At 35.3% G+C, this 25,739-nt stretch overlaps 1 protein-coding gene across 1 annotated transcript in view; it reads right to left on the bottom strand.

The window, feature by feature from the left end:
* Window positions 1–25,739, bottom strand: part of Klp3A (kinesin-like protein 3A) — a 188,479-nt gene that overhangs the window by 137,483 nt on the left and 25,257 nt on the right. Inside the window, exons 3-7 of the mRNA XM_090380432.1 lie at window positions 23,753–23,836; window positions 17,388–17,649; window positions 13,240–13,350; window positions 9,290–9,465; window positions 8,970–9,176 (exon numbers count right to left, since the gene is read on the bottom strand). Coding sequence (XP_090236558.1) covers window positions 8,970–9,176; window positions 9,290–9,465; window positions 13,240–13,350; window positions 17,388–17,649; window positions 23,753–23,836 — 840 coding nt within the window. The remainder of the gene's footprint in view (window positions 1–8,969; window positions 9,177–9,289; window positions 9,466–13,239; window positions 13,351–17,387; window positions 17,650–23,752; window positions 23,837–25,739) is intronic.

The following is a 25,739-nucleotide window of genomic DNA, read 5'->3' as shown; positions in this document are numbered from 1 at the left end:
TGTCATAGTAGCTGAATATCCAAGTGATTCCAACATTTTGAAGGGTATTCAAAGAACTAGTGACAATATCAGCAATGAGTTAGATGAAAATGAGGGCAATATTAAATCTACCAAACATCAAATGTTGGCAGCATTTGAAACTTTGCATTGAGGCCTTCAATATGAAGAAAATATATTTGAGTGTTTAAACAAATGCAAACATTTTTATCAATGGACTGTAAAATCCAGTGTACAACAAAAAATAACCAAATATTTTACAAAATAATTCCTAAAAGTGTACTAATATATTGTGTGCCATCATGTACGCAGTCATTTCTTAATATGAATGTATTAATAAATAAATTTTTAAAAATTTAAAAAAAATTATTCATTCCCACTTATTTCTGATTTATTTTCCATCTTTTACTATATTTCTGAATGGTAAATTACAGTATTTTTGATTGTTGAAAAGGTTATATTTCTTTGTAATGAAATTTCTGTTTAACAAAGTTTTTCAAGCAAATGATCAAGTTCGTTATACAGAGGTCCGACTGTATTTGTGTGTTTTCCTCCTCATATAGGCACTTATCCAGCTGACCTTTCAATTTCTCCAAGCTGGCAGCCTCAACTACTCATGCAGGATAACTTATTTCAGTAATTATCTGGAATAAACTTCCAACAATCCAGTCTAAACCTCTTCTCTTGTAATTTGAATTTATGGCCCTATTTCTGGAATAATTTATAACAGTGAAAATTTCCCTTTCATTAAGAGTCTTCCTTAATAAGGACACCCTTCTGCAGATCTTACCAAATGGGCTGCCTATCTTTGAACTCTTTCAAGACATTTTATGCCTTTTCCCAGGTATGCGGTGTCCTCAGACTTGGACATAGTATTTGAAATGCAGTTAAAACTGCCTTATACAGTGGGATTATGACCTCCCTATCTCTACAAGCAAATGTTCAAAATATCATAAAAAGGAACACCATGGTCCCCCCGTGGTGACCTCTTGATGCAAGTTCATGCAATACAGACCGGCTGCAAGATGGAGGGGGGACAACCCTCATATCCCATTCTTTCATTTTTTAATTCAATCCCCACCATGTTATTCTGGAGTTGCTATTCCCAAGTGTAAGACCTTGCATTTTGCAGCATTAAAACACAGCTGTCACTTTCATGACCAGGCCTGAAGCCTATTCCAAGTCATGAAGGAGCAGTGCTTGGCAATGATCACCACAACTCTACCAATCTTTACATCATCTGCAAATTCTGACATGACAACATTTCATCTATGTCATTTGAGAAAATCAGAAACAACAATCGTCCCAGTGCAAATCCTTTGGGGACCAACTTCTAAGGTTATCTCAATCTGAACAAAAACCATTAATTACAGCTCCTGTAGCATCCTGCAATCCATCTGAGAATCTTATCCATGATTGCAATTCCAGTAGCCTTTTATGTGGAACTGAGTTAAGTGCTTTGCTAAAGTCTAAATAAACTATGACACAATTATTTGCTGTAGCCAGTTCATGAGAGACTAAGTTAGGTTAGGCATAGTGTGCATGTTAAGCAGCAAAGCAACTAAGACTATGACATGCTGGTATATTGTGTCTGTAAACACACGTGTATTATTTGGTCAGTTTGCGAGAAGAAAAACTCAAGTTTCCAGGAGAAAAACCATGCAACTGTCACCTGAGACCATATAACTCCACCACATTGTGAAAAAAGCTGATACAATTCCTTGCATCATTAACAAAATTTAAACTAGATAAACTAGATTTCTAACAGAGTCTCTCCACTCTGTCTCATAGACATTCTGTTTCCGCTGCATGCATTTTCTATAGATATTTCCACGGGCACTCTTCTTCTCAATTGGCCTCTATAATTCCCACTTTCTCTTCCAAAGCAGTCTGAACACATGCTGCAACCAGTTGACATTCTTTTACTGTCCAACTTCAAACTCACAGAACCAACTTCTCTTCTTCCTCCTCCTTTATTCATTCAAGAATAAAGGAGGAAGAAGTCAACAAGTATCTTCTTTCATCTTCTCAACCTTAAATCCATGCATGGTACTAAGTACTATAGGTTCTAATGCCTCTTGTGTTTGGGGTTTTCATATAAAAAAACCTCAGATGCTTTCAGCCAATGTGTGGGAGGATGATAATCACCATGTCAAAATAGTTAACTAGTTACTTAAACATAATATTCCTTTAACAAAACTGTAATGTATACCCCAAAATGTCCAGGTATTGTATTCTTATTGCATGCATGATTTTCCCTAACACTAACATTAGACCCGATAAGTCTGTAGTTACTCATTTTGCTCTTAGAACCCATTATTGTGTATTAGCGATACAGTTGCACTTTGCCAATCCAAAGGAATCTTGCCCAGTTGCAATGATGCTGTCATAATGACCTTATTGGTTCAATGCAGTTTCACTGCTGGATGTATGCTATCAACTCCACGGGCCTTACTTGCCTTGAGGCTCAAAAGTTTTTTACAATAAACAACCTTCTGAATTTCAATATTTCTAATTTCATAATGGCCAGCCTCATTCACATAGCCTCTCCCCACTATGAAGGATCCTTTGTAAATATTGATGCAAAATACCTGTTCAACTCATCCACAGCATCTACTGTACTATCTCAGACTTTTCCACACTCATTATAAAATGTGATTTTTTCTCTTCTTCTTCTGTATCCCAATACATGGCAAACTTCTTGTCCTTGTTCTTTGCTTTCTTAGCAAGTGACTTCTCATACTCGGCCTTTGCCAGCCAAATCCTTTGTGGTATCATTAAATATCTTTGACTAAGAGGTTATCCACATGTTGAACAAGATTTTGCAGCTCCAGCAGATGCTAAGTTTTTTAATAAATATTTAGCTGGTTTTTTTTTTACTTAATTGTCATATTAAATTATTTTTAGTCCAAGTCAAGCTCCTTGGTTTATTTTGAATTTAGATAGCGATTTTGAAAGTTAATACCTAGTGTCCATACATTTTACTGTTCATAACTTGCCACCATTGTTATAGTATGTCAGATCGATATGGAATGGTGTAATGTATATCCCGAACTTGATAGCATAAGGTCTAACATAAAACTAGACAGGGTAATACGTAGCACTGTATTAGAAATCTGTTAGCTTGGTATAGTATTATCAATTAATCAGTAAAATTTATTAATCTTATTAAATTCCATTGTTAATTAAATTGTATTTAAATGGAATCATAACCCAGACTAGAACAGCAAAGCAATGAGCACAAAGTAGAGGGAATGCTGTGGCTCAGGGGAGAATCAAAGGGAGCAATTCTCCAACGCATCACAGTCTAAATCGGTCAACTACTGAATACTGGGCACTCAGGATGAAGGGTCCAGTCCATAGTCACGAATGGTCGTTAGTGTAGTATCTCAAATAGAGAGCTTTATGGTAACTGAATAAGTTTCTTGTACCCCAGCTTGGCCTAAAACTGAGGAACTAACAAAAACGTCTATTTGAGTCTTTCCAGTTGTTGTGAATGACAAGGGTGGGAGAAGCGACTCCGACTTCTTCCTGTAGAAGCAATTAAAGTCTTGGGGGAGAAGCGACTAGGTGAGGGCCTTGCAAGACTCTGTGCTGGGACAACTCCAGTTTTGAAAATTGTTAAAAAATACTTGTCATTGCAAAATTTATAAATGACCTTTATAGAATGATTAACTAACTATTTAGCAACCTTTTCGTTACCAAAAGGAGAGTTACTTAGTATAAAGAAGCGTGCTATCAAAGTGCAAAAAAAAAAAAAAAAAAAAAAATGGTTTTTAATTTTAACACAAAAAGGAAATGATAGATTTCAATCGGAATAGTTTTCCCTTGATAAGCATTGAATAATGCATAGCTAATGTGATTTTTAAATTTTAGCTCCACTAGTGATGGAAATAGAGGGGGGGACATGAAAATTACTCATTTTCTTATCTGGTGCTGCCACTTTTAATTTTAAAGATATTTTAAATCTACCTATAGCTTATTATACACTGTTGAGCTCTTTCCAACAGGGTATAACAAGCTATAGGTTGTCGACAACATTTTTTGTCCCCCCATTTCTCAGACAAATTTTTGTCAACAACAATCAATATTGCATTATGTTGGCACACATGATGTACAAACCCATGCAAAATTTCAAGTCAATAGGTTGAGTGGTTCCAGAGATACAATGCTGTAACAAATGGATGAATAGACAGACAGACGGACACAACCGAGTGACATTATAAGGGTCCTTCGTTAGACTATGGACCCTAAAAATGTGTGAAATGTTTGCGGACCTTTCTGGAACAGGACATGATCTAGCTATGAGAATATTGGGTATAGGGTAGATGCCCTTGAAGAAATTAATATAAGGGGCCCCTCAAGCTCTTAGCTGCCCAACTGAACACCAGGGCTCACTGCTGCGCATTAGGCAACACAGCAGGAATCTCCAAGGCAGAATGTGCTGGTCTCACAGAAGCTAGTTATTGTCAGGGAGACGGGGAATATATTATGCAAAAAGAATGGGAGGAACAGGACCAGTGTGTCTGCCAGGGACAAAATTTGATTATGTTGTAAAGTAGATATCATCTTTTAAGGGCACAAAAGGTGATAATGTTGTACACTTAATTGCAAAGGATCTAGAAAAGTTGAGCAGGTGGGCTGAGAGGTGTGGGTACTACACTGACAGTGGTAGAGAGTGAAAAGGACCTGGGGCAGTAATTCTGCAGGCAGATATGAAGTTTTCTGAGCAGTGCAGATGGCCTGCAAGAGTAGCTCATGGTGTCTTGTCAATGATATACAGGAATTTTTCTAGCAGGGATAAGGAGGTGATTATCCCCTTGTATAAGGCAATGGTCAGGCCACATCTTGAGTACTATATACAGGTCTGGAGGCCTCATTTTAAGAAGGATGTAGAGCTGTTGGAACGAGTACAGAGAAGGGCAACAAGATTAGTGAATGGAACAAAGGGTTGCTCTTACAAAGAAAGGCTTAAGTGTTGCAAATTACAGTGTCTGGAGACTAGGCACCTGTGAGGTGATCTAACTGAGGTTTATAAAGCCTTGAATGGTTTGAGCATGCTCAATGCTGATAGAATTTTTCCTCTTGCTCAGAATAATCACCTGAGATATAAATCCAAATTGAGGAAAGACAGTTGTAGGATAGATGTGCAGAAGTTTGCCTTTAGCCAGCCAGTGACTGATTACTGGAACAAACTTCCATCTGTCATTGTAGAAGTTGATAGCTTAAATAGCTTTAAGGCAGAACAAGACAAACATTTGGAGCAAGTGGCTGACTGAAACGAGAAGAGTGTGTGTGTGTGTTTTGGCTGATGCTGTATAAGCTTGCTTTCTTGTACCATGTGTTAATGCTAATGCTACACGTTGGCACCAATGACCTTAAGAGTAAGAGATCTGCAGATTTACTTAACAAGTACAGGTCAGTGTTGAAAAAAAGGTCGAGAGTTAGGGTTAAATTTGAAAGTGTCTGCAATTCTGCGCAGACACAATAGGAGGGAGTATATGATGAAAGACTTGTCATTCAATTCAATCCTGGAGAAATTGTGCAAGGCCCATGGGGTAGAATCTTTTTCAGCATGGTCCATGCTTGCTAGCAGGAGAGATTGGTTCTACATAGATGGGATACACTTAGAGTATTTAAGAATATTTTCTGAGGCTATCGAGGCAGTGTTATATGGGTCAGAAATCTGCTAACTTGGGGATTCACAGACTAAAAGATTAACAGTAGCCGCAGGCAGAGACGAAAATGATTCTTGCACTGCTTCTAATGTAATAAGCAGCAGTCTAGAGAGCAAGTTGCTGGGGATTTCAAGAGCTGCTGGGAGTAATGGAACAAGTAAATACATGGGCTGTGTTAGGGTAACTAAGAGTAAGAACAGGTACATGTATACTTGCATGTACACCAATGCTAGAAGTATAGTAAATAAATTTGATGAATTTGAAGTGATTGTCAAGACATCAAAGGCAGATATTGTTGGGATATCAGAGACACAGTGTCACACAGATATAAGCAGTGCAGAATTGGAATTTGGGGAGTACGATACGTACAGATAGACAGGTAGGAGGGGTTATGCTGTTAGTTAAGAAAAAAAATCTAAGGAAGTGGATCCAGTTGACATGGGCGGACAGTGCAATGCGGAGCCAGTTTGGTGTGACATAAACATTGGAAAAGGGAAAATGAGAGTAGGAGTGTGTTATATGCCTAATGACTCTAATGAGCACAACGAACAATTGTGCAGAAAAATAGTGAGCCAGTAAATCAGAATGTCTTGTAATGTGGGATTTTAACTTTCCACATATTGACTGGAGCTTGTGGACTGGTCACTTGTACGCTAGAAAGACTTTTGTAGATTTATTGGAGAATTGTTTTCTACAGCAACATGTTCGAGGGGGCAACCAGAGGGAGTAATATTCTTGATCTGATTATCAGCAGTGATTATTCATGCATTAAGAATTTGAAGATAAAGAAACCACTAAGTGAGAGTGATCAACAGTGTACTGATGTGGGATATAATTAAAGATGTAACTAACATCAAGGGTAACGGGAAGGGTTTTTGCTCTCATAAAGGTGACTACAGTGGTCTCAGACAGTTTTTAAATTCTACACAGTGTGATCAAATGATGTTAAAATAGCGAATTCTAAATGGGAAGCCTTCAAGAAAATAATCTTGGAAGCTAATAGGCTTTTCATACCAACTAAGAAATACTGTTCATGAATTAGACCTAAACAGATGTCAGATGAACTAATGAGGCTCCTGGAAGAGAAGAAAAATGCATGGGATGCATATAAATTATCAGATGACACAGAAGCCTATGGTAGATAAGCTAGTCTGTAATCAAGTCACAAAGGAGGTTAGGCAAGCGAAGGCTGATTACGAGAAATCCTTGGCAAAGGATGCAAAGAAAAACAACAAAGACTTCTTTACACATGTAAACTCCAGAAGGAAGGGAACAAATCAGATTGGTCCACTTGATATTGGTATTTCGACTGTTGATGATCCTGCTCAGATAGCTGACAAACTGAATGAATATTTTGAATCTACATTCACACATGAGGAATTCTGTAAGGAAGGGAAGGACAGAAGTTTACTAAACTCTTAACAGGAAGCTAAATAATTTTGTAATAACGGAGAGCAAAGTGGAGGAGAAATTGTTGAAGATAAATACAAGAAAGGCACCTGGGGTGGATGGGATCTATCCAGTTATATTGAAGAAGGCAATGAGTGAAGTATGCAAACCCTTAACAAAATTATGAGAGCGTCATTAGATTCAGGGGCAGTCCCCATGGACTGGAAGTGTGCAAATGTATCTCCAATTCACAAAGGGGACTCAAAGGGTAATGCAAATAATTACAGATCTGTCAGTTTAACTTCTGTTCCGGGAAAAATAATGGAGTCACTGATTAAAGAAGTTGGGAAATTTAATATCAAATGAATGGAAAGACACCCACACTAAACTGTAAAAATATAATAAAATGAACGGAATGATTAAGTGCAGCTTCGGAAAACAAATGACAACTGAAACAAAATTACGACTACACAATATCACTTCAAAACCAGCCCTCTTCTACAGAACTTACTATTCCTCCCCCAAATAGTAAGTTCTCCTGAACCTTTATGTCCTCAAAAATGATACTGGCAAAAACCCATAAACTACCTTTGTTGAAATGTATTCCTATCTCTACAAAACAGACTACCTTTGGGTCACTGATAAAAATTTTACCCCAAAGCTTTGCAGCATTCCTCCCCCAAGTTTTCACATAATCCACAAGGCTTTCAGCATTTAGTTGTTCCATTCATGCCTGGCCAGAATTGCAAACACATATACATTCTTAACCTAATTTAAGGCATTTTTTTCAGCATGGCCCTATATTTATTCAACAAATTGTTAGGTCATGTGTTCTTAATAACAGTCCTCATATGAACAATAATGCTCTATCTGCCTTAAAATTTGACAATTTATTGGTAACATCATCAATTTATTCTCATATCAGCACTCTGTTTCTAGTCACTTATCCTTATTTAAAAAAAATTTATCCACTTCCCTGATAATGGAAATTTCCAATAAGACCAAATCCTCTTAAACCAGAGCAGTATGCATTTTAATATTCTTTGGGAGGCTAAATCAGGGTCACATCACTTGGCAGCTCACTTGATACTAGAGTTCTTGACAAGTCTGTTTTTATTTGTCCCTAGGGACAAATAAAAACAGGGACTTGTCAAGGAATACACTGCTTTTTTTTTTTTTTTTTTTTGTAACTCAATTCTAATCAACAAGTTTTAATTTGAGATAAGTATATTCCTTACACTAGGAACTACATTGACCTTGGAATACATGCCACAGGCTATGAAAGTGATGATTCAATCATTATTAAAGTAAGAATTAAACTTTCAAAATATTACACTTATTAAGCAGTTACCAAAACTTTATTTACTACTGAACTTAAGAAGTTAGTTTACAAGATACCAAAATGAATGCAATGAAGCAGAATTAGCTTCATAAAAGGTAAGAAGTAAATTTGCAAAATATTATTGAAAATAACTACACAAAATTATCATAATTAAATTTAAATTAAAGTAATTAAGATGTTCTAAACATGTACATTCTCTGCGACTACTAACATGTTCGGTTATTAAAATCTCTCTCTCTCTCTCTCTCTCTCTCTCTCTCTCTCTCTCTCTCTCTCTCTCTCTCTCTCTCTCTCTCACATTAATGCCACTACAAATATGATAATTTTTGTATGACAGTGTCTTTATAATTATGAACAGGTAGGAAAGAATGAACAAGAAAACAGCCACCATTTGTGGGTGTTTTCTCACTGCCTGTGCTTTAAATTTACACATTTGGAGAGACTCTTCTACACCCTTGCATAACAGTTGACATTACAAAATTGTGCATGATTACTAAAGGATAAATATATATATATTTTTTACTTTATATATAAAAGTTATATAATGATATTTGTTTCTTTACCAGCAATGCCTTCTCACATAAACTTGTAGTTTGTTCTAGAGCACAATGAAGCTCCCTAGCTAATTTTTTATTCTCATCTTCAAGATGTTTATTTCTTTCCAGTAATATTTGCAAGTCTTTTGAATCACCTCCTCCTGATGATTGAGTTAAAATATCGCCATTAATAACATTACCATTTTGAAGTAGCTGAATTTGAAGTTGTTGAACCTAAACAATAATAAAAAAAAAAAAAAAAAAAATGCTATTTCAATGAAAATAAATAAACCACAATGCAGATAATGTAATACAGAATAAGTCAAAACTGAAACATAAACCATTACCAAATTTCGAAGACGTGCTAGCTCTGCTGCATGTGGATCTCTATTTATAATAGGCTTATTTTTGATTTTTTTTGCTCTGTCAGCATAACGAAGTGTATTCAGAGTTTCGTCAAGGTTGGAATCTGCTGGACTAATGCAAGCAATCATCACTGTATGACTGTTTCCTCCAAGGGAATCTGCAAAAGATGATTTTTTTTCCCTTTATTTTTCGCTCATAATTTCTTTTAATTAATTTATACAGATTTCTGCAAGGTCATACTATTTTGTCATAACAAACTTTTTTCTATTTATACCAAACAGGATGGTTGGAATAATACTATACAATAAACCATACTATCCTAGAGATTAGGTGTCACCAATTTAGTGGTCATGGTCAGCATGTGGAAAGGCTTGTTTGTTATTTGGTTTTTAGGAGCATTAGCAACTAAGGCTATACTGCTCCGGAATATGCGGTGGTCATTCCCTGACCTATTCCGCATCCTCCGTATTTGGTGGTGACAGGCTCGAACCCCGGTCTGATCAAGAAGCGTGTGCTACGCACTGCTGCTCCTTCCCACCTGGCAATGGAGGCGCCACGTGGAAAGGCCAACAAATTTTCATGAACTGCAAGCAATCAGAACCAAGTCAATAATTTGTACATAAGTAATTCTTTTAGTTTTGCATTTTTGTAATTTAATTTAATTTTACATGGTACATTTAAAAATTTTATCATGCATTATATTGAATGTGCCTTCCTTCATATTCAATAATAATAAGCTTTTGTAATAAAAGGACAACATTTACTTGATATTTATTAATTTTATGCCAAAAAGGGATCTGTACCACAAAGAGATATATTTTTTTCTGATATGGACTATGAAGAAAACTAATCGGTGACCCTTACTATAGAGATTACATGTGCAATCAAGATCACAATAATTTCTGAGTTTTAGATATGTATTCTTAGCAAGAACAAATTTTTTATTTAAATAGATATGTACGAGGTGTAATCAAAAAGTTCAGTGATTGATTTTGTATAATGAAATTCTGGCATTATAGCAAGTCATCGCTTGTCACATGTTCGGTAATTCTTCTAGACAAAGTAACATTTTCCATCCAAGAATCATTTATCTGCGGTCAGTCTGAATGGTGTGCACAAATAGGTGTTTTGTTGCTTTTTAAAATGAGTGCTTACACCAAGCAATGAATTTGCATCAATTTTATTTAAAACCAAGGGAAAAGTGCAACATAAACCCATGAAATATTAAAAGAAGCTTTTGGAGAGGATGCCGTGTGCAATTCAAAGACTTTTCAAGGTTCATAGAGTTTAAAGAGGAGACTGCTTGTCCATCAAAAATGATTCTTGCTCTTGCTGCTCTTCAACTTCAAAAATCAAAGCGTCAATTGTTTGTGATCTGATCAGAAATTATCAAAATTTAATTATCTGCAAAGTTGCTAGTGAAATTGGGACATATCATTCAATTCTAATAAAATGATTTGTGAATGTGATATATTTTTCAGCCAAGTTTGTTCTCCCTCACATCCTCACCAAGAGTGGAAAGTTATTGCATGTCAGGATCTTCATTAACATGCTGCTGCTGATCCATGCTGTTTCTTCCATCATTACTAGTGATGAATTGTAGGTATATGGCTAGGAAAAAATGGTGGCCCAAAAAAAAAAAAAAAAAAAAAAAATTAATAATAATAATAAACAAATAAATAAATAAATAAAAGCACAACAATCTCAATCAAATAAAAATTATGCTTATATTTTTTGACTCACTTACATTATGTCACCATCCCTACACACACTGTATTTTCCATTCAAAAATGTCACGTAAAGCACTATCACTGTGGTCCACATCCACCATACTCATGAAATTTAACTCTAATTTTTTTTTTTTTTTTTTTTTTTTTTTTGCGGTTTCCAAAGAGAAAAAGGGCACTTCAAAATATTTATTATTATTTAAATGTGAAACCCCTTCTTCTGTAACCTGCCTCTTTGCCCTGTTATCGGCAAAACTTTCCAAAATTAAAAGTAAATTTATTTAAATTTGTTTTCACTTTTGTGCTTGATATCATATGTGAAGCATATTACCATTCTTGATTTCATTTCATTATTTCTATAGCAGGCCTCCTGAATTCATCTTTTTGCTATCTAAATATATATCTCAGTTGCGATAACTTTATACCAGGAATGTGATTTCATGTCTCACTGGGCCTTTGACTCTTTTTACTTTTGTGTTGTAGTTTTATTAAGTCTAACACAACAGTTTTTCTAGTCTATTCCAGTCTCATATTTAAGTTTTCACATGAGCTGTGCACAATATTTCAAACTTGAGACAGTTCCCCATACTTCTATTTGTCTAGTTGCTTGGCATCCTTTTTATTCATTATTTTTCATTCACATTCAAAATTGTTACTGTTTGTTCATTCTTTTAAAATTATAATATCACTTCAGTTGTTATAGGCAATCTTTTATATTTTTAGGTTTAAAATAAAATTATTACATCCTCTATCCCCTCCAGAAGTGCTGTCTGTGGGTATTTATGCCCATATTTGTGCATTTTAGTTCATTTTTGCAGCTTTGTTGGTCAGGAAGATGTTAACCAACACATTAAATCACCGCATATTTTATTTAAATGCTAACCTTGAAGTAGATGAGCAAGTTTAGAATCTCTATAAGGAATGTGACTACCTTCATCACATAATGCACTAATTACATTTCCTAAGGCTAACAGCCCACGATTGATATTCAGTGAGGGGAAGCTACAGCCACTCAACTCAGATGTTCCTGGGTTAAGCAATTATTGAAACACAGCACTCTTCTTTCACCTGCTAAAGTGCCTGAAGATGTGAAGTGTCAACAACCAAATTTTCTTATTCATTTCCTTTAATATAGGTTACAGAACCCAGTTTCTACTCCATTAGGTCATTTCTTTTCAAAATTCATTTCAATTTGTGAGAACTTAAGTCTAGTAAAGGAGACATATCCTCTTGCTGGTTCTCTGGGGTTTTTCACTTCCAAATATTCTCTTTTATAATTTATTTATAATAAATTTGTCTGGGAGCAGACAATGTCTCACTGACATTTTATAGTTGTCCTTCTTTCTTCAATTACTTCATTCACTTTATACAAGAGCAGACTTTAATTATCTTCCTAAAATCTTGTTAAATGTTTACATTTCCAACCCTTGTTTGGTTGATGGCTGCTAGAATATAATGTATCTTATTCTCAACCTCATAAGGGATTTTATTATTTTTTATTCCTTGCAATATTTATGAACATGTAAATATAATATAAAAATGGTTCCATTCTTGCACTCTTTATCCTATAGATTCCAATATACCACTCTTATCTTCCTGTAAATTTTACCTCTCCTCTCCATGTAAACTAATGTTTCTTTATATTTTTGTTAAATTTAAAGAAATTCATTTTACTCTAAAAGTGCCTCCCATTTCACGGGGTCCAAAAGTTCATTTTACAATCTATTTTGGAAGTCTACCATGTGAATTTCATCTTTCTATGTTAAAACTGCTTGAACATGAGGAAAAGATAAAATCATAAATTTATTTTTAAAAAAAACAATTAAACATGACATTCAGACAAGGCTTCCAAAAAAAAACATGCGAACAAAAATCAAATTTTAATCCCCCCTATTCATTTCACATAAGAGCATTCATCATGATGCTGTAAAATTATGAGATAAAAGAAACAGCTAATGTATACTAATTGTTTTAAATGGAATTTAGAGCTGTTTCAAACAGAACTGGATACCTCAACAGATGAAAGGAGTAACAAGAGTGTATCACCTGAACATCTGCAATGAGTGAAAAGAAACCCTTTTGATGGGTTTGAACAAATTTATTCCTCCCAGGAGTAAATTTGCTCGAATTCACAAGAAAAAAATATCAATTCCTAATAACTGACCAACACATTAAATCACTGCATATTTTATTTAAATACTAACCTTGAAGTAGACGGGTAAGCTTAGAATCTCTATAAGGAATGTGACTACTTTCATCACATAATGCACTAATTACATTTCCTAAGGCTAACAGCCCACGATTGATATTCACACCTGAAAATTTGAGAGAGGAACTTTTAAATAACTGGAATATTATAGTAGTCAATAAATTATATTTACAATTTAATTTATAATTAAAACTACTAAACAAAAAATAAAACATTTTATACTTAGATTTATTAAATTTAAATATAAAACAAAACCTTACAGTGAAGACCCCAAATCAGAATTATAATATTTCTAATTCTAGGTCCAATGCTGCACCCACTGCAACATTGTAAAATTCCACTTCCATTCTGATGCTGCATCCAGCACACTCATCACCAGTTCTTGTCCAGCTATGCTTACCCAATTATAGTTATCTATTTACATTTCACATAAATAATCTGAAAAGCTAAATCCATGTTTAACGTTAAGATTCAATTATGAAGAGCATATTCAATTATGGCGTTATTTATTTTAGTCCTCTTTCTTGTGGATGTTGTGATGCTGAAAACATTCATCAGTGTACATCAACGCCTTAGAGAACATGGATGCTTCGCACATGGAGTACGAGCAGGTTGGCCCTGAAGCATAACACCTGATGTTGAGGAAAGGGTGTTAGAAAGAATATCCTGTAACATCTGTAAAATCCTGTGGTGTTGAAACCAAAAATTAAAAATGTTTGATAAAACCACCCTTAGCAAAGGATTCACAGCTTTTTGCTAAACTAGTGCTCCTATAGTCAGTGGCGGATCTTAACAGAAACGTGCATTATCTCGAAAACGGTTCATTTGCGGCCCAATGTTCACTGGGACTTTTTTGCTTATTTCAGTTTTTACTTTTCACCTTTAAATAACTGACCATCATTTTTGAAACACCCTGTATATATATATATATATATATTACCAATTATGGAAATATATATTATGGGCTTCACATTAGTATTAAGGAACATAAAAATAATGTATTAATGTTTTCCTCTGTAGGACAAACCTGTTTTGTCCCTTGAAACCTGTTGGTTGGAGAACACTTCTTTGTCCTTCTAAAGAACACTGGCACACTCACCGTAAATTGCAAAAAAAAAAAATTGAAGTAAATTTTCCAGTTATAAAGAAACAGAACTGTCAACCAATGATGGGCATAATCAAGAGTCATCGTGGAAATGATTATATGCAAATTAAGTGATTACAAAACAGACAGACAAGAAGAAAAAAAAAAAAGAGAGCAGAGGGGTTTGATCCAATGTTAACAAAACTAAAGATAAAGTGCTGCTGCTGCTACTTGTCCAATAGCTCCATTTCATTACACACAGCTGTTGTTGTTGTTGTTGTTTGGTTTTTAGGAGCATTAGCAACTAAGGCCATATTGCTCCAGGATATGCGGTGGTCATTCCTTAACCTTTCCGCATCCTCCGTATTTGGTGGTGACGGGCTCGAACCCCGGTCTAATCAAGAAGCGTGTGCTACGCACTGCTGCTCCTTCCCACCTGGCTACGGAGGCGCCTATTACACACAGCAAGAGATACGGGAAATACTTTTGCTTGGTCACTATTGTTGTCAATTTTATAATGAACCAATTTGCATATAACTGATTATGAAAATATCATAATCGATCATTATGGGTTGTTGTTTATTTCATAATCAACTAATATGCTTATAATCAATTATTAATCATTTGATTATGATTATTACTAGTGTCAACCTTTAGTCACAATAAATTTCCATTTTCAAAAGGCAACGCAGAAATTTCAAAATAGCCTTTAAACTTAAACAGTGCATCCAGCAGAACTACTTCCCCACCCTCTCTTGACACTGATAGACTATGCATGAAGTAACAGTGAGCCACTTAAGTTTACTTATATGCAGTGCTTTTTTTTATAAAAAAAATAGCTGCCGGTACTCATTCTTTGCTGTCAGGAAAAATTGAAAATTAAAAGGACATGAAAAGTATAGTACTCTAAAAAATTATTTCCTGATATTATTACTTTATAGTAATGTTTTTGGATTAAGAACAACAAATTAAGTATATTAACGCAGTTTATTATTTAAGTATATATTTTAAGTAAAATGTGTGTAAAATAAGTAATAAGTAAAAATAATTTCATAATAAAGTTTTTGTAGAATATTCCAAATTTTTATTAAGTTGTCATCTGACACACTATGCAGACTTTAATGCACTTCCGCAAAACAACTGATGATTATTTTTGGTGTAAAAGAAAGCCACTCTCTCCTAATTCTCGAAATGCGCTTACAACTGATTCACAGTGGTGTCCAACCTACAGCCTGCACGGAAAGTAAGCTAAAACAGAATTTAAAATTTTGTTAATTATCAAAAAGTTTTCTCATTAAATGTTTTATTCAGTAAATGTAATTGTGTATGTACTTAATAAAATTTCCGAATATTTTAAATTTTTCTCTCATATGTAAACAAGATATGGAAAATGTAACACTAATTTTTCTCTCACTCAGTGCGGTCCACGAAAGAAATCTAATTTTGATTTTTTTTTTAATATGGCCCCTCTACGGAAAAATTGTATTTGTGTTTTTGTATGCGCAGCTCCTAGAACAGAAGTTAATCTCCGCCTCGTTGCTCTGTTCAGATTTTACAGACTCTGTCAAGGTAAGGCCAGTGTGCATCATGTAATAATAATAAAAAAAAAAATTCCAACTGGTTGAACTGGGATAGGGGAAAAGGAAGCAGAGAGAGAAAAAAAAAAAAAAAGTTTTAATCCCACATGGGAGAAAGTGATAGGACAGAAAAATTTTGTCTGTGAGCTTGTGTGTGTGTTCTGTAGTGTAATGTTTTTTATTGGCCTTTTGGCTACCTGGAAGCAGCGATCACCTGGACTTTCTGTCTCCAGGTAGTCATCCCTAGCTGCAGGAAGGCAAAGCCTCCCCCTGCTATCTGGTTGCCCTCCTCCCTAGGAAACTCGTTCCCCAGGGAGGAAAAGAAAACTAGAGTCAGGTGAAGAGGGGAAGGACGAAAGAGTGGGACTCCTCCGGCCCAGGGGAGTCCCACTCCTCTTTCGTCCCTGTCCAGGATAAATTGCAAGGGAAAAAAAAAAAAAAAAAAAAACGAGAGTGGGTGAGAGGTTGCTAGCCTGACCCAGGGGAAAAGGCTGAACACCACTGCAGTAGAAGGTCAACCAAAGCCCAATGTCAACATCGGGAATACCCCTTGATCTGCTCACTGGTAACCAGCACGACTTCTCAGTATGTGGGACAGGTGGTCGGATAGGTGTTATGAGTATCCCTAAGTTGTAGAATGGTAATCCCATTAGCTTTCTTAATTCGTGCAGCAGCACTAATTGCCTAAATTGCCCGAAGGCCAGAAATGCGAACAATGAGTACCAAGTTAAGTCTGTCCTAATCCGTTCTTTATATAAAAATTTTCTTCACTCAATGGAAACTATTTTAAATGTAACTTCCAAGGGAAATTCAAAAAATTTCGCTATAAAAGGAGTTCGTTAAACAGAGGTCCGACTGAGTACTTTAGAATTCTAAAAATGGTTATAAAGTTTTATATAGAAAATATCTTAACAATAGACGGTGAGAAATGCAAATTTAGTTAAATAACTTTAAGCTTATTTGAATAGTAGGTAAACATGTTAAAAAAATTTGCGGAATATTTTTCGAAGTATACTGCATCCAAATGTCACTGTTAATAAAGGCTAGCACGGCATACCTTCCCAAAAAAAGCACTGCTCATATATCATTCTCCGACATTTAACTCTTGATGGGAAAAAGGAAGGGCTGCACTGGCAGCAACCCTCCAGTTTTCAGCCAAGCAAGCATTCCTCACAAGCAATAACATTGCCACTAAAACCCCGACACAGATCAGTTAGATTACTGGCAAAGAACCAGGCACACGATATTTTGAGAGAATCGTCGAGCCACTCACTAGAGAGGGCAATAATGAATAAACAAACTGTCTGAAGGTGGTACTGCATTACAAATATACAACGCCCTTCTTGGAGAGACTATTCAGAGTGAAAGCCTCATAAGCATGTGAGATTAAAGGATTAAAAGGAATAGGATGCTCTATTACTTTAGTGATTCAAAAAGAGAAAATCAAAAATTAGTACACCAACAAGTAAATAATTTATTTACCTTCTTTAAAACGTTCTCCAAGAGCACCAGTTTTCTTAGCTCTTTCTGAACCAGCTAAATCAACCAAGTGAAATTTTGAACGAACCAGCTCCCCATTTTCACCCTTGCTTCTTTGTTCAAAAATGATGCTAAATATTGCATGTGACCTTGAAGAACGAGAATTCATAGCTGTAGAGGCAGTTGTTCGAGAGAGGGACCCTTGTTCCAAAAGCGCCATTGTTTCTTCATGTGTTCTAACAGGCTGTTCTGTAAGTCCAACAACCTAGGGCAGAAATTCATAAATTCATAATTCAAGATATATAAAAAAAAACAGTACTTTAAAACTGAAATCTATTTTTGTAAGTGGAAGTACAGGGTGTTTAAAAAAAAAAAAAAAAAAAAAAATCCCTTTTGGAACCGTCTATAACTTCTGAAAAGATTCACATATACATCAACTGTTTTCACAATTACAAATAGTTTTAAATACATCAACACTCAAACATGTGCCCTTCTTGTAGCTCTGAGCTTGTCAAATCTGTACTCGAATCTCCCATCACACACTGCTTAGCATTTCAGGTGAAATTGAAAAAATTGCTTCAATTTTTCTTGTCTTTAACTTTAGCAAATCGGGAACTGTTGTTATGAATACCTTAAATGAGATGGCTAGTCATTCGGTCTACCACAACCAATTCGGAAAATTCAGTAAAAAGGCATCAATGAGGCAGAGCCCCATCCTCTTTAAAAAAAGATCTGGCTGATATTCCTCCAGAAGATACATTGTTCTATTAATTGACTTTTCAGATGGTGGAAAAAAAAAAAGGAAAACAATCTGATCGTGACAAAGTTTCACCACATACTGTGGACTATCAAGAATTTTTTGCATATGAGTTCTCAGACACCTATATGCCAATGGTATGTCAAGAGTCCTGAAACATGAAAAATTGCTTCATTGGCAAAGCACATTTTTTTTGTAGGAAATTGCTCTCTTCTTATTCTTCAATTAGATTGAATTTTATAACTGAAGCCTTTTATGAATGACAGTATGTTTTGCCAATTTCAGAATTTGAAGTTCTCTTAAGCACGTTGAACTGTCTTTTTTGGGCTTCCATGGAATGCAGTACAAATCTTCTCCTGAACTTCAACAGACGTTTGATGCTGTTCCCCTACTGTTATCATGCAGTAAACTTTTCTCTTGAACTTTTCTATTCACATATAAAAGGTAGGAACACTTGGTGGATCCTTCCTAAACATCTGATATATTATGTTGAATCTGAATCAGTGAATTTGTAACAGCAAGCCACAAAACACATTGCATCTTCACTCAAACAGTAGCATTTTGTTTTATCTCCTACTGTGGTGCTGCCTTTGAACCAGTGATCTGTGAAGTACATGGAAAACAAATTTTTGAATTATTTTTTGTATGGACATTTCTAATAATAGAGGGGTTTTTTGGGCACCTTGTATATAATGCAATTGCAAAATATTGTTTCTTGTTACAACACAGTTTTGGATATACCAGGTTATATCCTCTCCCCCCTTCTCAGAAGAGCTTATACTTTTGTTTTTAGGCTTTCTTCTCACTATGACTGAATTAGTTCACCCTTGGTGAAGGCTGTTTAACAAAAATATCCTGTTTTTTTCTGTCAAATCAGATGAAATGAGAAAGCTCTAAAAGTCAGGTAGTTTTCCTTCCAAGTAGATTATAAAAACATGATGCCACATATTTGTGCCATGATGCAGTGAATGTGTTAAAGTATGAACCTGCACAAAATTTGGTTTCAGTGAATCCCACAGTTTTCATCGATTATAACATACATCACAAATGAACAATCTTTTACCCCCTTCCCTTTTCCCAGGGCCATCTTCCTTTCATCAGAGGACAGCGGAACTCAGAACATTTGGGGAGGGCACCTTTTTTTGTAATTAATATTGTAGCTTTGTTCATAAAGAGCTTTCTACTGTGATAATGCATATGCATGTTTAAAAAAACTTCCAATCAAGTATCACTTCTAATAATTATAAAAAAAACGAGACATTTCTAACATTTGACCCCTCATCCTGAAAAAAATTTTGACTATGCCACTGATTTAACTGTGCTCCAATTTCTTAGCTAGACATATATAAAGAAATATGTTTGGAAGATAAACTTGTTATAACCCACATTTTGAAGGTTGTCTCACACAATGTGGCAGAACGAAACTAGCTTTTACAATTGGAAGAGGAGAAATGTTGACTTCAGTTGACCAATTTGGGCTTATAAAAGCTAAAGCATTTCTCTCATTCAGATCCTGAGTGGATAAAAAAATAAAATCAGATGATAAATAATTAAATGTTGAAGATATTATTATTCAGGAAAAAAAAAAAATGAGTTTTATTTACATACATATTTTTTATAAAAAAAAAATGTTTTTTACAACCTTTTTTTAAAATTATGATTTTATTTTTGACAATAATTTTACTCTAATATTAGAGAGCCAAAGTAAGAATAAATTAATATTTTAAAGCATTTATGTACAAAATTTCCTAAACACACACACACGACAGTCTTGATCTTTTCCTCTGCAACACAACAAAGTAGCACAGCGTTAGTGGTCCTCTAGGTACCTTCGATCGCAATTTGGTGATGATTTCTTCTACAACGGAGCCACTCTTATTTCTGTTTTCCTTAGTTGGATTAGTGTTTTAAATTTTCTGATCCTAATTTTTGCTCAGATCATGTTGGTGAAATTATTCTTGTAAGAACAAAATCTTTTTATTCCACATTCCACCCCACAATCTCATCTCTCACATAAATCTTGTTTCCAATAAACATGTTAAAGCTGTTCAAGATTATCATGTATATCACAATTGGCTTGTATCCAAATCTCTAGCTTAATTTTCTGTGTATACTAAAGCTCAAAACAATTATCAATCAATTCAAACTTGATTTTGAACAGGCTAAGAGTAGAAAAGCTGTCTTGTACAAGTGGTAGTTAGCTGTCTGTCTCGTGCCAATACTATTGGCAAGCAATTGTCCCTCTGTATTTCCATTTCTGATGGTTCTATTGCACCCTCAGCTAACGATAAAGCTGGCTTTACCATCCTATTTTTCTTCTAACTTGCATTAGAATAAAAATAGGATGATAAGACAGAATGAATAACATCCTTCTTGGAAGAAATGTGGTCTTTAACAATAACTGATGTAATTTTGTATCATTGTGTAGATCCAAATGCGGCAATTCCTCAATTTACATTAGAGATACATTCCTTGAAAGTTGTTCACTAAATGAAAATGAATTTCCCCTTAATTTAAAGGTAGCAATTGGAGATATGGTACCTTGAGAAGTGCATACAGCTATAAATAACAGTAAAGAAAAGTAAATATACAGTACATGTAGACATATAAAACAAAAATTCTCTCTCGTCAATGACAGCAATAATGCTTTCATTTGTTGCCACCAGCTGCGACACTGATCTTATTAACCTCATTATCCTTTGATTGTCTGACAGCATGTCAGATTCAGGGTATCAAACACAGGCAGATCTGGCAACACACACTGCATGGCATCTTTTATTTTAGCAGATATTCCCTGCATACACCAAAAAAAGGAATATTCATTTTTCAAATGTGCTAACACAAAAATCTGTTAAGTGAATATTTGTAAAACAAGCACTTAAGTGTACAAAGGTATGAGGGGCTATCAAAAAGTTTGTACCCTTACCTAAAAATAATAGCCCTAGAAAGGTGAAACTTCACAGGAAGTTTAATCCCTTTCTGTGTACTCTCCATGTATAGTAACACATTTCTACCATCTATGGATCAGTTGTTTAATACCTTGATCATAGAAGTCCACACTTTTTGCCTGAAACCACAATTCCATTTCATTAATGACCTCCTGAGATTAATCAAAGCAACATTCACTTCATTGTACACCCAGCATTCGTCATTTGTCACCAATCGATCAAAAAAGTTCTCAACATCTGCATTACACAAATCCAACAATTGGCAAGAACATTGCATTCGACTTTGTTTTGTCAAGGGGTCAGCAATCTTGGAACCAATCGTGCAGAGACCTTAGACATGTGCAGATGGTCATCTAAAATGCTGTAAGCAGACCTATAACTAATTCCCACTGCATATGCAATGAAATGAATTGTCACACATCTGTCACTCAGCACCAGGTGCTCAACCTTTGCAACCGTCTCACTGTCTGTGGATGCTGATGGCCTTCCTTCCTTCTCTTGGCTTGTCAAAGACACTTGTACAACCAAACTGGAACTCCCATTTCCACGTTTTTTTTTTTTTTTTAGTGTCATACGATGGACAATTCTGCCTATACACAGCTTTCATTTCTTTGACAATTTCCTGCGCTTTCTTGCTCTGCAAATGCAGGAACTTGATCACTGCTCGATACTTCACTTTGTCAACCATAGCATCCTTCCTCATATTCCGGGCTCCACTGCTGGTGTATGATCACCCATGAGATGAAATTTCACAAGTGAGTTATTGAATACGTAGACAACTTATATTAAAAATGGCATCTTCCTACTGATGTTTTATCTAGGTCAGGGTATGACTTCTTGATATCCCCTTCGTATAAATAACATTATTTTTTTTTTTTTTTACTTAAATTCATATTCATACTTCAAGGTTATCAGAAAAGGATATCAGTACTGTCTTTTTCTGATATCCTTCAACAGATTTAACATTATTACATAAATATACATCCACACCAATGGAAACTAATGCAAACAGCAGAGATCTTGAAAATTACCGTATTTCCCCATGTATAAGACGCACCCTTTTTCGAAAAATTTGGGGTCTAAAAACTGGGCGTGTCTTATACAGTGGTTGGTTGTAGATTTTTTTACTTGCATTTCCCGCTTTTTTGCGCTTGTTGTATTTGCGCTCATTGTTTTGCGCTTGTTACCAGTATATTAGGTTACGTTTTGCCACGTTCTGCCCAGAAATGGCTCAGAAAAGATTTTCGTACAGTGCTGAATTCAAGTTAAAAGTGATCCAGTTTGCAAAAGTGAATGGAAAGCGTGCTGCTGAACGTAAGTTTGCTCCTCCAACTGAGAAAACAATCCGAGACTGGCTACAGGAAGAAGAAACCCTACTGAAAACGCCACGGCAGAAGAAGGCCATGAGAGGCAAGTCGGCAAAATGGCCTGATTTAGAAAGGAAATTGAAGATATGGATTGAAGAGCAAAGGGCAATTGGAATTCCTGTGTCCAAAAAGATGGTTCAGCATGAAGAATTGCTGATGAAAAAGAAGTTACTGATTTCAAAGGAGGACACAATTGGTGCTTCAGGTTCATGAAATGGAATGGACTAAGCATACATACATGCACCAGACTTGCTCAAAAGATGCCTGAAAGCTATGAGCAGAAGGTCCTTGAATTTCATCGTTTTGTCATTCAATGTTGGAAGACACATCAGTTTGAGTTGGGACAGATTGCAAATATGGACGAAGTCCCCCTTCAATTTGATGTCCCAAATAACAGAATTGTTGATAAGAAGGGGTGAAAACTAACTGTGAAGACAAGTGGACATGAAAAGAGCCATTATACAGTTGTTCTAGCTTATTGTGCTGATGGAATCAAGCTGCCTCCTATGCTGATTTTCAAAAGCAAAGCAATGCCAAATGAAGACATTCCTCGAGGAATGTCTTCATTTGGCATGATTGTCCACGTTCATGACAAGGGTTAGATGGATCAGGATGGGATGAATATCTGGTTTGAGAAAGTTTGGAGCAGAAGACCAGGTGGGCTCTTACGCAAACCTGCACTATTGGTGTTTGATCAGTTCAGGGCACACATAACAAAAAACACAACGAAGATTGCTGCAGAGCAAAAAACAAAACTTGCCGTCATACCTGGAGGCTTGACATCCCAGCTCCAACAACTTGATGTCAGCATTAACAAACCCTTCAAAGCTGCCATGAGAGATGAATGGAACCAATGGATGAAGTCTTCTGGGGACAATTTGACACCAGCAGGAAGAGTGAAGAAACCAACTATAGGAGAAGTTTATACCTGGGTGAAAAGATCCTGGGATAATATCAAGATTGAGATCATTGTCAAGTCATTTAAGAAGTGTGACATTTCAAATGCCATAGATGGAACTGAGGACGAGGCAATATATGAAGACAGTTATTCGTCATCAGACACAGATGAGGACAAGCTAATGGATGGGAGTTTTGACAGTGATGAGGAGTTGTATGAATTTTATGATGAATAAAACTTGAGTTCAATAACTTTATGTAATACATTTTTTTTTTTTTTTTTTTTTCAAATTTCGGGCCCCAAAATTAAGGTGCGTTTATACATGGGGAAATACGGTATATAATATATCCAAAATTCTCTATTACAGTTATATATTCATACTGTTTCAATATCCATACCTGTATTCCACCATGACAATCCTCACGAATGGACATTGGCTCTTTGCTTTTGCAGAGTAGATCAAATACATCTTCTTTGTATATCTAAAAGAATACATATCATTTGAAAGTAGGAAAATAATATTTTGTAAAATGTGTGACTACTTTTTTACATATTGCCTGAATGATTTTCATTTGGTCTTTAGCATGGATATTTACTCAAACATTTATAGTATTAGTATAAGCAAAATACAAAAGGAAGCCTGGCATTTGTTGCATCCTGTATCTACTCTCAACATACTCTCTGCACCATGAGAATATACAGATCCAGTCACCCTTTAAATTTTACCAGATTTTTAAATTTTAAATTTTACCTTGCCCATAAAGGCAATTTATTCTAGTGGTCAACGACATGCTGACTAAATATAAACTTCTTGAAGTCCTTCTATTGGTCAACAGTTTGTATTTATGTCCCTCTCCCAACTTTTGTGCCCCACATTATTTTGAAAAAAATCATCATCTACTTTGTCCTCTCTTCTCAGTGATCTATGCATCTCAATCAAACTTTTCTCAAACCAGATGCCTGGTTTCCAAGTTCTGCAATCCACATCTTCAAAGTCTCTCCTCATACAGATAACCCTGTGCTATTTCTAGCCAGAGAAATAGCCAGTCTTTGGACCCTTTCAAGAAGCTCAATGCAACTGATAAGATGTGTACCTTCCTGGCCACCTGCTTACACTACATGCTATTATATAATTAATTGCTAATTATATTATAACACCTCGATCATGAAATTTTACAGATTTCAGGTAGCCATATTATATCCATCAAAGATGTTAAAATTCTCCATACTGAAACTTATATACAAGTGTAAACTTTTTGGTAAAATCCAAATTTGAATTAGAATGGTGGTGAAATCACTCTATTTCATCAATTTTGAGCAAGTTGGGCATACAGAGGTCATTATTAAAAATTTCCAGACCATTAACTAAACCCGATAATAAAATGTACTAGAGACGTGTCCACAAAAAATTTTCAAATTTGAAAGTGATCCTCTTGTTTTAGCCCCTCCACAACCTATATAAAAGAAAGGCCTATAACTAAGTCACAGTCAACCTTCTGGTTTAGCCTGCTATGGTAATCAATTTTCAAAATGGAAGTAGAAGCTTCAAAAACTGTTCATAAAATAATTTGAAAATGACATTCTTCACCATATCTAGGAGTAATGGTTTCGATACAGAGATATGATGTACAGTGGGTTGAAGAGCTCTAGTCAGATTTTTAAACATTGGCATAACATTGAAAAGAAACAAGCAAACTGCTTTATTTAAGCCAGAAGAGAGAAACAATACTTTCTACAAGAGTGAGGATAATGTGCCTAGAATTATCAACTTTCTTGGCCTGCTTAGGATTACTTTTACAAGATGTTTGCAATTCAGTTCTTTTTTTCTCAAGTTCATCAATTTGCCTTCATTCAAAACTTTTGGAATGCTAACTGGATTTCAAAATGAATCAGTGTCACTCACTAGTGACTAGTACTTTTCAATTTGGTTATCCTGAAAAGTGCTCATATTGCTCTTTCCACTGCTTCTAACCTCTTCTTTAAACAGACTTCTCAAAGGTTGCCACTGTTTTAAAAGTACAGTTACACTTTTAACCAAAGAAAGCGAACAGGTACAGACAATGCTTCAAAATCTTTTTTACTTCAGTGGCATGCATCAATTGAAATTGTTAAGAACAATCCTTCCTTTTTAGTACTTTCTAGATAGTAAATTTTGACCAAATATTCATACATTTTCATAGGAAGGCAAGCAGATCCCTTTTCAATACACAAATTAATAAGATAACAAGGACAGCCAATTACCACCAAGTGCTCAATCTCCTCTTTTAATATCCTTGCTACTACAGCTTTTAGGCCTACCATAACAGATGCATTATCAACGCCAAGTGCCAAGCTAGTTTTTAAAGGAATACCACATGCTTTTGAGTTGTCCAGAAGATGATGTCT

This window comes from Mastigoproctus giganteus, chromosome 8 (genome assembly GCF_048544385.1).
Source record: "Mastigoproctus giganteus isolate SK-2022 chromosome 8, ASM4854438v1, whole genome shotgun sequence".
In the NCBI taxonomy this organism is placed as follows: Eukaryota; Metazoa; Arthropoda; class Arachnida; order Uropygi; family Thelyphonidae; genus Mastigoproctus; species Mastigoproctus giganteus.
This window is presented reverse-complemented; position numbering and strand designations above follow the sequence as displayed.